This window comes from Cydia strobilella, chromosome 12, assembly GCF_947568885.1.
Source record: "Cydia strobilella chromosome 12, ilCydStro3.1, whole genome shotgun sequence".
Classification (NCBI taxonomy): domain Eukaryota; kingdom Metazoa; phylum Arthropoda; class Insecta; order Lepidoptera; family Tortricidae; genus Cydia; species Cydia strobilella.
Window position 1 is genome coordinate 9,907,755 of NC_086052.1, and position 16,150 is coordinate 9,923,904.

General features: G+C 35.1%; 1 protein-coding gene across 2 annotated transcripts in view; it reads right to left on the minus strand.

The window, feature by feature from the left end:
* The window catches only part of LOC134746084 (transducin beta-like protein 2), an 87,813-nt gene that overhangs the window by 59,897 nt on the left and 11,766 nt on the right, over nucleotides 1–16,150 (minus strand). For both annotated transcript variants that reach the window (XM_063680322.1, XM_063680321.1), the window contains exon 2: nucleotides 15,772–15,969. In XM_063680322.1, the coding sequence (XP_063536392.1) occupies nucleotides 15,772–15,969 (198 nt within the window). The remainder of the gene's footprint in view (nucleotides 1–15,771; nucleotides 15,970–16,150) is intronic.

The window sequence follows — 16,150 nt, forward strand, 5'->3', positions numbered from 1 at the left end:
GTCAGGTCATTTATGGTCAGTTTTATTCACGCTTTGCTGCAAACTGTTTTGCGGTGTTACATTTTATGTTATTTTAAAAGTAGATCCTTTCAATTGTGAAACAGTCTACAGTAGTTAGGGTCGGCAACGCGCATGTAACACCCCTGTAGTTGCAGGCGTCCATAGGCTACGGTAACTGCTTACCATCAGGCGGGCCGTATGCTTGTTGCCATCAACGTGGTATTAAAAAAACAAAACATTTTTGTTGTCAATGTAAAAACAGATATAAATCAGGTGTTTAAACTGTCTAACATCATCACCGGCCGCTCTTCTGACAGTATCTGTTTAAAAATAACAAGTTGCAATTGCTACGCTACGTAACGTTTATTGCCAAGCGGAACTGTTTAAAAGTCCACCTCCGCTTCGCCAAGAAAATCTTTTATTTAAGTAACTCCTTTCGCTTTTAGCTGGCCCCGGCAGCATCCGCGGAAACGGGCGCTCGGGAAGAATTAGCGGCCGTGTGTTAAATGCCGCCTATTTGCAGAAACAAACAATGAAAGGTCGAGCTTTGGCCGCGCATACTAATGAAGTAAACTAATCGGGATGGACAATGCCGAAAATTTACTGGTTAGAACAAAAATCGCTCTTTAACTTTACATTCTAAGCGTTTTGTTCCTAAATTGGTTCAATGTTGCTTTGGATTACTATATATCCGTGTGTCGGGCAATTCGGGCATACCTTCAAAGTTTTATTTGCATTTCTCCTTTAATATATTGAGCATATATTAGGTTACAATACTGGCACGATATAGTAAAGAATGTATTTGATATGTTGGCGAGTCTAAATGATTCTTATTGCATTGACTATGTAATGTCCATATTTATTTAGATTGTTGTTGGTAAGAATTAAGAATCAAAATTTTCCGGTTTCCATGTTAAGTTCGAGTGTACACGTGCCAGTTTCTTATTTGAAACGTACCTAGTTCGCAAAACTTGATGTAAAAATAAATAAATAAATATTTTGAGAGCTATAACTACGTACATGTACACAGTATATTTTTAGTGGTAAGTAATTTTTTTTATCAAAACAACTATCGCATCACCGGCTCGCAAAATTAGGCCGCGTGCTCATCTCCTTGAATCTCCGAGTTATCGATTCCGGAAGACAACCACTTGTGTCACACATATGACGAGTGACGCAGTTGTAACGAGTTTATCACGCCAGTGTTTTGCCTAAATACGACAATCGCACATTTATATATTATACCAGTACACCGCCAGTTACAGATTTAGAGCAGATTGTTACAAATATGTTATTTATACAATTTGTTATTATAAATTTTGTGCGTTTTATTTTTAGAGCTTGAGACATAATGTTTTTCGAATATACTATTAGAATTACGTGTTTGTATGCATGGCTATTTTTGTGGCACGGCTTTAAGCTCAAACGGATTGACAGACGTGTGAGATGTCGTTAGATACGTCACAGTTGTGAATGAGATAAAATGCAATCAGTGAGTTTTTTAAATTATTTTTCTTCGCTAGTTTCCCACCGATCGGTACGTTGTGTGGTAAAACCTGTCAAAGAATTAGACAACAGACATCGATCGCATTACATTAGCAACCGTAATCTAAGTTTAGTCAAGATAAAATATAAGATATCGCAACAGGATGTGCAAATAGCAGCAAAATTTAAAATCTTGTTAAAAAACTTATCTCCGATAACAAGTAATTCAGGCTCATGAATTTTATAACGATGACGCGTACGCAAGTACACAGAACCTTATTGCAACTGACCTTACGGGGCACCGTCATCGCTGATCTCATTTTGACTTTGTATGGGTGTATTTACAGAACGCCTTTTTAGAACTCCTAGCTAATTTCTGAAGTTTGTAGTTATAGAAAGTATTAGATATCAGTCCTGCACAAACATTAAAAGTACATACATGTACTCGTAATTATGTAAAGACCGTAAAGTTCCTATTGCGGACCTTATCAAGCTTTCAATATAACCGATAAAGATGCTTATCTTCGTCCTCCTTTCATAATGACAAAGGAATTCAAGAGTTTCGTGTAAATCGTGTATGAGATATTAAAAAGTTGAATTATTACATAAAAATACGTTATAAAAAACATCCGTCCATCGTATCAATTATCATTTTCATAGTAAATAAAACATTTTTTTAGTTTTAATTCATGTTTAGAATTGTGTGTGTACGAGACGATGGATGAGTAATGTAATGTAATTATCATATAAGCAGGAAATACAGTCATCGCACCCGAACCTAGTAGTCTTACATCATAACGTGATACCATACCTAGTCAATATTGATCATAGTTTATTGGAGACTCAACCAATTTTGTATTAGTATGACGTGTATTCGTATTTCCAAACTATGTTATATTACATTAAAATATATCAATCTATAGTTATATATCAATTATATCATATATCAGTTTTCTTTGTCATAATAAACTCGATTCTTGCTGTGGATCTAGACCATGCCGTGCCTACATTAATGAGGTCTAAGATAGAGCACTCTTAATACGTTCGATTTATAGAAATAAGATAAAAAATACACGACGGCTGAGAATTCCACGTACTTATTAGCTGTTCGCAAAATTATCCTTCAATGCGTGTGGTTCGTAATGATCTTAAAATAGGCATTTCGTGTGAATCATAGAGCCAGCTAAGAACGGGAACATAGATTTTCTATAACAACCTCTTTAACTGTATTGGTAGAACACAATTATAAAACTTATTTAACAAGTTTCAATTAACTATTCGTTAAAGTAAATACGTAATCTGCCGTATCTTATCTGCTAGCTAGGAAGTAAAATTAATACGTGTTTTATCTCCACGATAACCATTAACTTAGGCGCCCCTTTAAAGACACTGCTCAATAAAATTTATTTTTAATAAATAGTTGATTAAAATTGCAGCTACATTTAATTTGTTGTTGTAAACATTGATCAGTTTCCAACCGCTTTTAGGGCCAGTTGCACCAACCACAGTTAACAGACTGATCAACGTCACGCAGGACAGATCTATGAAAATTCCCATACAATAAAATTTCGCGAACGCTTTAACGGTGACAGACGGTTTGGTGCAACCGACCCTAAGTCATAAGTGTTGTGTCACTTCGCACGTTTTTTATTGCAAGAGTGCTAAATAAATGAAAACATTTCATGCTTCAAAGTCTGACAGATACAGCCTTGTTTCATCTCAGTAGGTACTTCGACAACTATTAGAGATGATACTTCGCAAGGATGTCAAGGCAATCGCCCAGTTCTGGTGTGCCGTTAAAGATGGGTTGATTTGCGATTAAAATACTTAATGGTTTTATGCATTCATTAGGGCACTCGAAGTTTAATAATTTATAGTGAAGTTTAATATTGTATAGTGACATTGCATCACGCTTTAGCCTATTTTAGACAGACGCCATGGAAATAGAGGCATTTATCGTTAATTTATTGCATACCAAGTCCAGATTTCGACTTGCTTAATAAGGCCTAAGATGCTGCGTTTCAACCTCGATTTACGCATTCGTATGTTTATCCTCTATTTAATTAAAGACTAATAAAACTGTCGCCAGTACCCTAGCGTCAACAAATTCTATGCATGCAGAGGTCGCTACACGGCTTGGCCAACGGCACATAACCATAAAACTTTATGATCCATTGTATGATGTACTGTCGCCGTACTTCAACAGATAATAAGTCGCACCTACTGAAAATTGCACGCAAAAATAACTTGCATATAAACCCAAGTAGAAATAGAGGTAACATTATGACATTTGGTTAGTGTTACCGGCGTTGCGTGCACAGCTGTAACAACATATGAGTGCGCATTGTGAAACTCGAGTATAACCAAACTGCATGACATAACGCGGTCGCTGAGGAGCAATTTATGAAACCAAAACTTGAATCACACACTTATTTAATATGTAATCGCTATATACAAAGCTGTAATTTGATGATATAGTTTATCCAATTATAGAGCACCAAATTGTAGTGTTATTATTATTAGGTATATTTTTTACTTGTCCTGCAACAAGTATAGGTACCTCATTTGTCACGCACGGCGAACGTTAAGACATTCTAGGACCTAATTATCTCGCCTTAAATAATTGGCATTGTTGAACTTATTCAATTCTGAATTTAGGGCCCATATTTTACTCGGGATCCTAATTTTATTGAACGAAAAAGTGTTATCATATGCATAAGAACGTATACAATTAACTTATGCTATTATAGACTTATAAGTCTATATGAGAGGAACATTATCAAAGTTCAGTGTTCCTTATTCGCAGACCGTGGAGAGCTCAATGCATCATTTAATCCGAAACCTGTTTTTGGCAAAAACAAATATTTTGGCTAAATAACATGGAAATAAATCCTAGGCAAGATTATTTTATTGTCAGCCTTTGTTATCTCCACAAGTATTCCGACAGACTATTGCATAATTGCATACAGAGATACAACGTATTTAACTCTTGTAATTTTAATATTCCGCATAGGTACGGTGCGGATACATATTATGTACATACTTATAGAGGCCCTTCATTAAAGCCACGTCATCTAAGGAAAACTATACTAAAATACCACCATAAACTTACTATTAACAGGTTTATGTATTTTTAAAGAAATCTAACCATGAGTATTCTTCCAACGGTTAATTTATCGACGTCATAACTTCATAAATATGTCATAATTCACCAAGTATATTTCGTTCACAGTTTCGACAGGATGTTGAAGACCGCAAAGTTATATGTATATTGGCTAATGCACAACAAATCAATTTAGCTCGCTTTATGAAGTGAACCACATATAGAACGAATTGTCATTCTCCTAACCTGAACCCGATGAATAGTTTGATTGATTCTGCTTTATGATTTATTAAATACTATGTCTAGTCCTTTTCCTATTCATTTTCTGGGGGTAGGCGCAGCGTTAATTTCTCTTCCATAGTTATTTCTCTGTCACTCGTATTATTCTCACTATCAGTCTTAAAAATGACTTACTTTCTTCCTACTCTTCCTATATCGTTACTTACATTTTCCATCCACTTTTGCCTTATTATTTCTTTCTATGTTCGTATATAACAGACATGTATTTAATGCTAAACTATTTAATATTAATAATTTCACTATACTTCGTTGTTTTATCATTAGAAAGAACTTCGCAGAAGTAAGCTTGTGGTTCCAAATCGGACTCTTTATGTAAAATCTACAAGTAAATAAGTATCGACCATTCTACATTAGATAATTCCATTATTAAAGTTTATAGTTTTTATGGTTCACCATTTTTGTTTGTGGGTACTTTTGCATATTGTAGTTTTTCCTCAGTCACCCGTTGACCACGACGCTGTAAAGGGTTCGACAGGGATATTTGATAATTATTAAGAACCTTTATAATCGCTTTTATATTATTAGTATGGATTGTGGGTTTATTTTCTCCGCGTATTCCTAATTTTGCATGCTGTAAAAATCAGTGATCATAATAATTATACGGTACCAATTTTTAGGGTTCCGTACCTCAAAAGGAAAAAAAACCGGAACCCTTATAGGATCACTCGTGCGTCTGTCTGTCTGTCTGTCCCACGTCTGTCCGTCTGTCACAGACTATTTTCTCCGAAACTACTGGACCAATTAAGTTGAAATTTGGTATATTTATGTAAGTTTGTGACCCAAAGACGGACATGTAACGTAAACAAATGAATTTTAAACACGGGGGCCATTTTTGGGGGGTAAATGAGAAAATTAGAAAATAAAGTTTTTCAAACTATATCGTGTTACATATCAAATGAAAGAGTTCATTATGAGAATCTCAAAAATATTTTTTTTATAATTTTAGGATAAACAATTTAGAAGTTATTTAAGAAAATAGGCAAAAAATTACCATTCCCCCGCTTTATCTCCGAAACTACTGGGTCTAAAATTTTGAAAAAAATACACAAAATAGATCTTTACCTATAGATTACAGGAAAACCTATTAGAAAATGCAGTCAAGCATGAGTCGTACTTAATTACTTAGTTTTTGATCCGACCCCTACGGGTTTTTTAAAAACATTTCACTCACGTTTCACATAAAAAATACATTGATTAAATTGTGTAATGTACGGAACCCTTGGAACGCGAGTCCGACTCGCACTTGCCCGGTTTTTTATATGAAATTTTAGTCCAACCACGGAACAAATCAAATTATTTTATGAAATATTTTTTAATTTCATAAAAATAAAATAATTTCAGTTTGAAATTTCAGTGTCAATGACATATTAACACATTCTGGACTGAATTTGTCTTTAATAAATGCCTGTCGTAACTGAGTGCAGCGGTTGCTTGCTATCCGAGCAGTAAGGGAGTATTTTCTATTATAAACCGGAGGTCGTGAGTTCGAACACCGGTTCGTACAAATAAATTTCACCAGGTTGCTTTTCAGTGATGGAAACTATCACGAGGAATGTTGCATACACCAGCAAAAAAATTGAAACGTTCGTAAAGTCCCCAAACCGCATTAGGCTAGCATTTGAGCCCAAAGCATCTAGTACAAAAAAGGCCTGTGCCCAGCAGTGGGACGTATATATATATATATACTGACTGATGATTGGACGTGTGGACTGATGATTTGTAGCGATATAATAAGGTAGAGATGGTTATGGTCGGGCGACGAGGACGGAGCGGGTCGCGGCAAGGTTACAGTTTCCGCGTCATCGCACCTTGTGGTAGCTATTAACTACTGAACGCGCCTATTCCCATTACTTACTCCGGCAGACCAGCTTAAAGTAATGCACCAACTATGTATCCCCTTTTTAATTATGGAACAGGCTTATACTGGTTGTCTTGAGCAGCATTGCTCGTGGTGTGATTGGAATGACACGCCACACGCCTGTAAACGATACTATTGTGTTTATCTACTCGCCGTGATACTATGACGAGAGCTGATTACGATTAGTTACGTTTACACTTAGATTCGTGTATTTGTGTTTTGTGTATTTTGGCTATTGAGTCAGCACGAAATGTAATTCAAATCCAATTCCGCGCTATATTAAAAGTGCAAAAATATATTCGTCTGGTTTACCTATACATTTTCTCTAAATGGCCTAAGTTACTGTTCATTTATACGATAAATATTTTGGGTAATTACTAACCTAACCTGACCTACACGTCGTTATTAAAAGTTGATGCATGGAATGTTTTAGAATGAGTGTCAGTTTTAAATTTCTATTTTTAGGGTTTCTTTCCCAAAGGGTAAAAACGGGACCCTATTACTAAGACTCCGCTGTCTGTCTGTCTGTCCGTTTGTCACCAGGCTGTATATCTCATGAATCGTGATAGCTGGGCAGTTGAAATTTTCACAGACGATGTATTTCTGTTGCCGCTATAACAACAAATACTAAAAACAGAATAAAATAAATATTTAAGTGGGGCTTCCATGAAACAAACATTTTTTTTGCCGTTTTTTGCGGAATAGTACGGAACCCTTCGTGTGCGAGTCTGACTCGCACTTGGCCGGTTTTTAATATAAATTATATTTTTTCCAACGCATATTTACGGAGTGCTAAGACGTCAGAGATAACAGACACGTGGTCAGAATGAAGGTTAAAAATGTAATGCGATTCCATGCGGCCAACCAGTAAAGTTATAAATAATTTAGTCCGTCAGTTCGCTAATATACACGTCACATCTCAATGAGCCTTTGATTCTCTTCCGCCTATGTCGGTGATACATCCGCAGACATATATCTCAATAGATGCCGCATATACATAGACAGTCTTTTACAAAGACATTGGATGTCCTCACTTATAAACCCCCATTCAGGGGATATATATTTTTTTAATTAAGGTAGTGTGTAATGAAAATAGTTTTAGTATAAATAACCTAGCTTTTAAGTAACATACTAACAAATTTGGAACACCGTATCTGAATAAAGAAATTATTTATTTATTATTATTATTTATTATATACCGCTTCCCCTTCTTGTAATGTTTGTAGCGTAGCGGTAGTCTGTTATTATGCATACACGCGTTTTTGTATTTTGCATAGAAAGAGACTAAGCTTTTTAACGATTCAGGTTTTTTTTGAGTTCTGTCACTGATTACAATTTTAATTTGGGTAAATGGAAAATAGTAGTAGTAGTAGTCGTAATCACTTTATTGTACACAACACAGGTTTACAAAAATAAATTACAGTAATACACACAAAAAGAGCTATTCCAACTAAGGCCTAAAACATGGTTTCATTAACGTGGGAAAATACACAATTCTAATGTATTGTATTATATATGATTATTGACATGCGGAGAAGGTACATTACGTAGTCTACAAATATGTCTGTGGCAATGGTTATTTTACAATTGAAATCGTTAAAGCAGTAATCTCGACTTGTTTTATACTTTTCGCTATTGTAATTGACAGTTCCGCCGTATAATGCAATTATAACTGCCGATAAATAAGACGAAAATGTTTTATTAATATAAATAACTTGTTTTGCAACATAAAGAGAAGTTGGCAATGATTTGTAGTATGTATGTTACAAAACAAAAGGTAATTGGCAGAATGATTGAATAATCACTCAATGAGCTTTTAGCGGGTCTTTTTAGAACCCTTAGGGCTATTTGAACTATTTTATTTAAACATTATCATCATTTTTATTTGCGATAATTCAGACTGTAAAATATTAACAAAGCTTACGATTATCATAGTACCTACTGCCTACCAAGTAAATATCATAAGTAGTAATAAAATAAGTGGAAGCAGATTTAGTATGTAACGAATCATAACGAATGCCGTGCTGTCGATGCCGGAGAAAAACGCAAGTGTCTGAAGTTCGTATATACTTTCGTAATTTGTTGTTTTATTTTTATATTATCGGATAGCTTCTAGAATGACTGTACAGAAACAGTTATCTTCAACTCCTATTTTATCTTATTACGACGTTACTCGTATTGGCACCGAGCGAAGTGCATGGTGGGTGTAACTGGTGTGAGTAAAGCGATCGCAGCGCATAAAGTGGTAAAAAATGTAAAACAATAGGCATCTAACGGAAGTCAGCGTCTTTAACATTTCATACAAGTTATATGGCTCGAAATGTAACTTTACGATTACTCCGGAGATATTCATTTAAATTTTATGGTGTAAGGGACCATTGTAATCTGTTTGAAATGCTTAATATAACTAACGCATTTAATTTGATAATTATTAATACTGTAAAAAAAAATGAAAATGAAAATATTTATTGATAACAATCCGGGTGTATCCGGGTAAATAGCTTTGCAAATACCACATATTATGAAATCTTTTTGTAGAAGATAGGAATGGGTATAGCAAGTTATCCTTAAAAGATAGACATACACCATCGCGGACTTTTTTGTAGACCAATGAAAGAGAGACAATTCCACCATACATTGTGTTGTTATATCTCAAACGGGTTGGACAGCGTTTTCGATTAAAGCTCTTAGCCAGCGTGATTTTTGTCTGACTTCATTAGTAAATATCGTCATATTTCAACAAATTTACCCAAAACCTTAACAAATTATACGCCATAACCTTCCTAAAGAATCACTCTATTCATAGGTAAAAACCGCACTAAAACTCCGTTCAGTGGTTTTCACTGAAATTATTACGATTTACTTACTTCTCGCTTAATAGTTGTGACAAAATACCTACGAGCCTATAGTTGCAACCGCTGTGTGGCGCTGTCGTCGTGCACGGTCCCAATATTGAGCGGTTTTCCCATTATCAGTTTATCGTTATAAAATCAAGGCGAAATCCGAGATTATCTGATGTCTGACAGTGTGATAATGACAGTGTCTGTATGTTTCAATTGCGTGATGCTAAAAAGATACACTTTTTTATCACGTGCATAAAGCCATCGATAACACGCATGCTGTTTCCGACAATTAAATTATATTGATACTATTTAGCTTCGCTTAGCATGTGAATCGAATCGCGGAATATGAAATAGAACAGCATGTTTGACAAGAGGCGTGGCGGGTCGAATTTAACATACATAATTAAACAAATATGCTCATTCCACATAGGTTAGTTGTGTATAAACAATGCTCGGAACAGGGTCGCAGACGTTTCGCGAGGTGAGCGACCCCGGTATCATGTCGATCATTCCGGTTAGGAATTATCAGCGCACGCGCAGTGCAGAGGGCTGTCACTAGGAAACTTTTTGCCCCATTTTGATCAGTGGTGCAGACTAGAGATCCAGTGACACTCGTGCATGTGATGGCCAGCGGCAAATAATTTATTTCACTGTTCCTCACAAGTTTAATTACCAGAAAATGTACTTTAGCCATAGATGATGCTAATGATTAACAGCCTTTCTGGTCACGACCCTAAACCTACAGGAGCCGACATAGACTCGATATTGCCTATAGATAGTCTATTCCATTAGCACATTAAATGGAATAAATCATAAGCCCAAAATTATTCCTTAATTCTGATAGCATAAATATTCTTAAAGTTAAATTTGTGACTAATTAATTTACAATGATATAATTAGCAAGTGCGAACCCTAAGTCCCACGTGACCGCGACGCGACCGTTGCCGCCACAACTAGAGCGTCAAACTGATTTTTCACACCGATTTACTCATGTAACGACAACGGTAACTAAACGTTAGATCACACTAGTGATTAACAGATTGCTGTAATTTATTAAATTTCCGCGACTGTTTCGCCCATTGTTGAAATGTCAACGCAAAGGTCGAGCTCGTATCGGCTTGTGAAGTAGGTCACGAATTCAAGTAATCGGATCACGTCTCGTTAAAACTGTCCTAAATCGGGATGGAATTTCAAATACCGGCTAGATATAAGATAGGTACCGTTTTGTGGCTTTATTTTGAAACCTAGGGCTATTTGTATCTATGATGATAATCATATGGTTTAAGTAAAAAAATATATATACAATTGCAAAGCGCTGGTATAAATGTTTCATGTAAGTTTGAACCATACAACGATTACGATAGTATAAAATAATTAAAGCTTAAGTTTTCATCGTTACAAATAGCCTTAGGGGATCTAAATAGACAAGCCATAGTAATAACGTCTTATTGATAACAAATCTACAGTATCAGTTTTGCCTAGCAATAATTCACTTCCTAGTTATTCAGGGTGTTCATTGAGTAGATTTTCTTTGGCTAGGTTTACAGATGTAGCCTTGACGCAACGACCCGAGGACCTCCAAATTACACATAACAGCGTGGCTGAGTGGGACAAAAACTCGCAAGGTCTTGCGCTGAGCTCTTCCTTGTCTAAACTGTGATTCATTTTAATTGTGGATTCGCGAAATCTTGACGACAATGAAGACCGAACACGGTCATACAAGGCAGAACTCTGCGGTTGTTCAAAAGTGGTGGAAAATATTAATTCAACATTTCTTTGTAGAACAAATATACAAGATGTACTGTCCTCAATTACACTTTACAATTGTTATCTGACAATGACTATTCGCGGTACATTTCTGGGTCGACTGGTAATGTTGTTACCTAGCGACCCTTGTTACTAGTTGACCCAGAAACATGCATGTAATTGTTATTTTACAATGTCTATTTGCTTTATATTTCTGCCATAAATATGAAGATGTAAACGAGAAAAACAAATGACAGTGCCAGATGATATATGTTGGTTAGGCCAGAAGAAGAAGGCCACACACATTCTGCCCTACTAAGCCAAATAGCGCTATCTCAAAAGAAAATTCATTATTCATTACTAACTTAATTCTTACTTCCTTAATTTCTATAGCTGATAATTCCATTTTCAAAATCATTTGTTATTGAGACAGCGCTATTTGGCTTAGGAGGGCAGCAGGGCAGCATAGTTTATTCGACTCAAAAATATATTATTTTCGTAAATTTACATTAGACCTTGTCAAATTACACAACAGCTGTTCTTAAAGTAGTATTTAAATTTTAGCGTAATTATGACGCATCGCATACACTACAAAGACGCATAAATTAATATTTTTAAAGTGTAATCGTTCAAATGACTTTCCACCACTTCCAATAACTTTAAAGCCACACTGATCTTTCAACTTCGCACTGATAAGTTAACTTTGACATTGAAAGATATGCATCGTCTATTGACGTAATGCAGTGAAACTTTAATCTTTATGACAACCTCACTAATAATATTTTATATACACCGTGTTTTTTTTTAATTTCCGTTAATTTAAGGGTGCGTTCCTGAGCTTAAATCAAGTCAATTTCTCAAATTCTAATTAACTCTATTTCGGAGATAACATTTTTTTTCTGATAAGGCCCCTACGAGCGTGTACACTTGTCTTAGGACCTGTTTACATATTTATTAGTTTTTAGTACGAGTTCATACATTTGCGTCTAAACTTAAGTACTATCTCGGACGATCGATGTTCGAAATGATATTGACATGTCACAATTTTCGATTGTTTAGTTGAGTTCAAATGCAATGCCTGTGTTACAACAACGCTATATGCAACATTTAATTACTTTTTATAAACAAAAACATTTTTAGTTTTTTTTTTTACTTTGCCATATCGTTTTTATAAGCGTTTTTAACCATACCCTGAAGTTAACGGATTTCAATAAAAACACGGTAAATTGATTACGTCAAGATCAGAGTGGCGAAATAAATTAATTACTATGTTAGTTCAGATAGTATATCAGCATGTAAGGACAGCGTAAAAACGTTATTTATACAAGATAGTATTAACTTGTTTATTAAATTTCGGTTATATCATCAAGGTGCTTATAAAAATTGTGATAATTCCAGAAAAAAACAGCTCTGAATATAATCATTGTGCAGTCAATTCACGGAACCTTGACTCAAATATAATAAAGAAATAATAGTAAACCGTCACGAAAAAAAAAATCATTTTCTTTTTTAATTTACCGCAAAGCACGCTTTACTAAATGAATAATTAGATATTAACAATTTTTTTACGATTGTTCCTTACATGCTATATATTATTATAATAACCACAGTATGAGGAAGCAGATGTAATCAATACACGTCACCGTTGACTGAATACTGAATCAACTATTATCTTCCGATGATCGCATGGCCATCGCAATACCTAATTTGTTATGGGTATACAAAGTTGCCTGAAACAAACATCTAAAAATGGAAACAGTTTAATTACTTTTCTGCCTACAATTGTCCAAAGTAAGAATTTGAACGGCAATTTTTTACAGCATTATGATTTGGCATTATGTATTAATTCAAATATTAGGCCGTTCTACAGAGGCCTTTGCAGAGGCAGATTATGTCATACAACACCGTAGTAGTATACAGGTGTCCCACAAATGACACGTCACAGTGACACTGGAGGTAGACCAGGCCAAGAGGTACCGAACCAACCTAACTTGACCCCAGTAAAAGTGGCACGGTTTTCAAGTTATTGCCAAATTTAAGGTTTTGCATGAATTTTGACCGTTTTTAACATTGTTAGTGCCAGTGTGCACCTGGAAAGGTCTCGAGTGCACCTGGAAAGGTTTCAAAGTTAGTTTTTTTTTATGTGTACAGGCGTCATGAACAGTTAATTTAGATAACAGATGAGGTATTTTATCGATAAACGGTGTAATATGCAAAAAAGTACATTAATTTCGACTTTGACCACCAGTCGTGAAAAAAATACTATAAAAGTAATGAGCAAATAACGTCAAGCTATTGAGTATGTTATGCAGATTCAAAAATGGTATGTTACATATGTACCTTAGCCTGGTCTACCTCCAGTGTCACTGTAACGTGTAATTTATGGGACATCCTGTATTTTACTTGTACGAAGAAGATTTAATGACAATAATAAGGTTAAAAACCCACAGAATATACTGGTTCCACCAACTGGAACCAAAAGTAATAAAAACCTACGATTTTTGAAATTTCTTGTTTTTAAACGATTACAGCGCCATCTACGTTAAAATTTACGCGTTAATTCTCATTGATTTGTTTTGTTTCGTAATTTAAATTAAATAATAAATTAATAATTAACGGATCACGGAACTATCTTATAAATTTATTTTTGCCATCGAAAGCCTTTTGTGTAGGTATATTATAACTTATAATGTCTAATCATGATTATCATGAATAATGTTTGTGATATTTTTAATTTGTGCTTCTTTTTAACTTAGTTTTTTAGGGTTCCGTACCTAAAGGGTAAAAATGGGACCCTATTACTAAGACTCCGCTGTCCGTCCGTCTGTCTGTCACCAGGCTGTATCTCATGAACCGTGATTACTAGACAGTTGAAATTTTCACCAACTGGAACCAAAAGTAATAAAAACCTGATTTTTGAAATTTCTTGTTTTTAAACGATTACAGCGCCATCTACATTAAGATTTACGCGTTAATTCTCATTGATTTGTTTTGTTTCGTAACTTAAATTAAATAATAAATTAATAATTAACGGATCACGGAACTATCTTATAAATTTATTTTTGCCATCGAAAGCCTTTTGTGTTGGTATATTATAACTTATAATGTCTAATCATGATTATCATGAATAATGTTTGTGATATTTTTAATTTGTGCTTCTTTTTAACTTAGTTTTTTAGGGTTCCGTACCCAAAGGGTAAAAACGGGACCCTATTACTAAGACTCCGCTGTCCGTCCGTCTGTCTGTCACCAGGCTGTATCTCATGAACCGTGATAGCTAGACAGTTGAAATTTTCACAGATGATGTATTCCTGTTGCCGCTATAACAACAAATACTAAAAACAGAATAATATAAATATTTAAATGGGGCTCCCATACAACAAACGTGATTTTTTTGCTTTTTTTTTCCGTAATGGTACGGAACCCTTCGTGCGCGAGTCCGACTCGCACTTGGCCGGTTTTTTATTTATTATTTTTAATTATTTTACTTAATAATTTAAATTTTGATAATATTTTTGTAAACACGATATTTATGTAAAGTATTTTCCTTTGACATGCATGAACTGTGTCAATACAAATAATTTTCACATGCCCTAAGGCCGAACATATCATGGGTCAATAATATAAATTTAATAATATCTACTGTACCATATGCTCTCGTGAATAAACTTTCATTTCATTTCATTTTATTGCACTTTAATAAGCAATTTGTCTACCTAAAGCAATTATCAAATTTATAATACCTGACACAAAGTGCGAAAAACATTTGTAGGATTGCAAGTCACTGTACCTAATACCTAATCTAAAGTGCTTCCTGTAAAGTAGTAATACGAAGAGCCTCATCGTGTTGCACTTTTATTAGATAGAAAGGGAAACGGTAGTAAAACTGTGGTGATTATAATAAAATCGGGTTATTTACAGCTTGTTTTATTAGTATGAAAGCACTGTACACAGACAAATATCTAAATATCCGTCATTTGTGGCAACCAAGCGTATTTTCCAGGTATGATATTACACATTATATCCACTACATCTCAGTTGCATCTCTATCTTTAGTGCCTATATTAAAAATAACAAGGAATTTACGCAAATATTGTATAGATTATACTACTTTTTATATTACAATTTATTTATGTATACGAGGAAATCCTGTCCTTTAGCAATACAGAGCCAATTAAAACCAATAAGAAATAAGATAATAGAGGCAATTAGAGTCGCAAATATATGAACATGCTTTGAACATCATTCAAAGACACGCATTACTTTAGGGACCGCTTAGATACTTGTCTGTACAACAGTTTACGCTAACATTAGTCACTAAGCCCTTCGTCTCCGGTTGACGCCATACGCTGCCTAGGTACAGCATCACATACTGTGTGTAGTTAGCTCTACGCAGGGTATGAGATCAAAGTATATAGAAATGTCAAGACACTTACCATCGCATGTGGCGGCCATGAACTTGCCATTGGCTGAGAAGTCGACGTGGAGGACGGTCCCCGGGTGGCCTTTGAGGTTCTTCAGCAGCCACGGGTGGTTGAACTCATGCTTGCCGCTCCATGACGCCAGTTTCTTGCTCTTCCTGTTTGAGGGGCGTTCCGCTGTCGTGGATTTGGTTTCTTGTTTCTCGGGAGCTCCTGAAATTAATGGTTAGAATTTTAATCAAATTAAATGAAATCAGTATTTTTAGTAAAAATAAGTTTCATTTGCCGAAATAGGGCACTCTACAAAACTGATATGGATAGTCAAGTCAAGTATGCGTTGCTTATATGTAATAGGTATAACACAAGCACCCCCTCCAAACAATCTTCTGCTCCT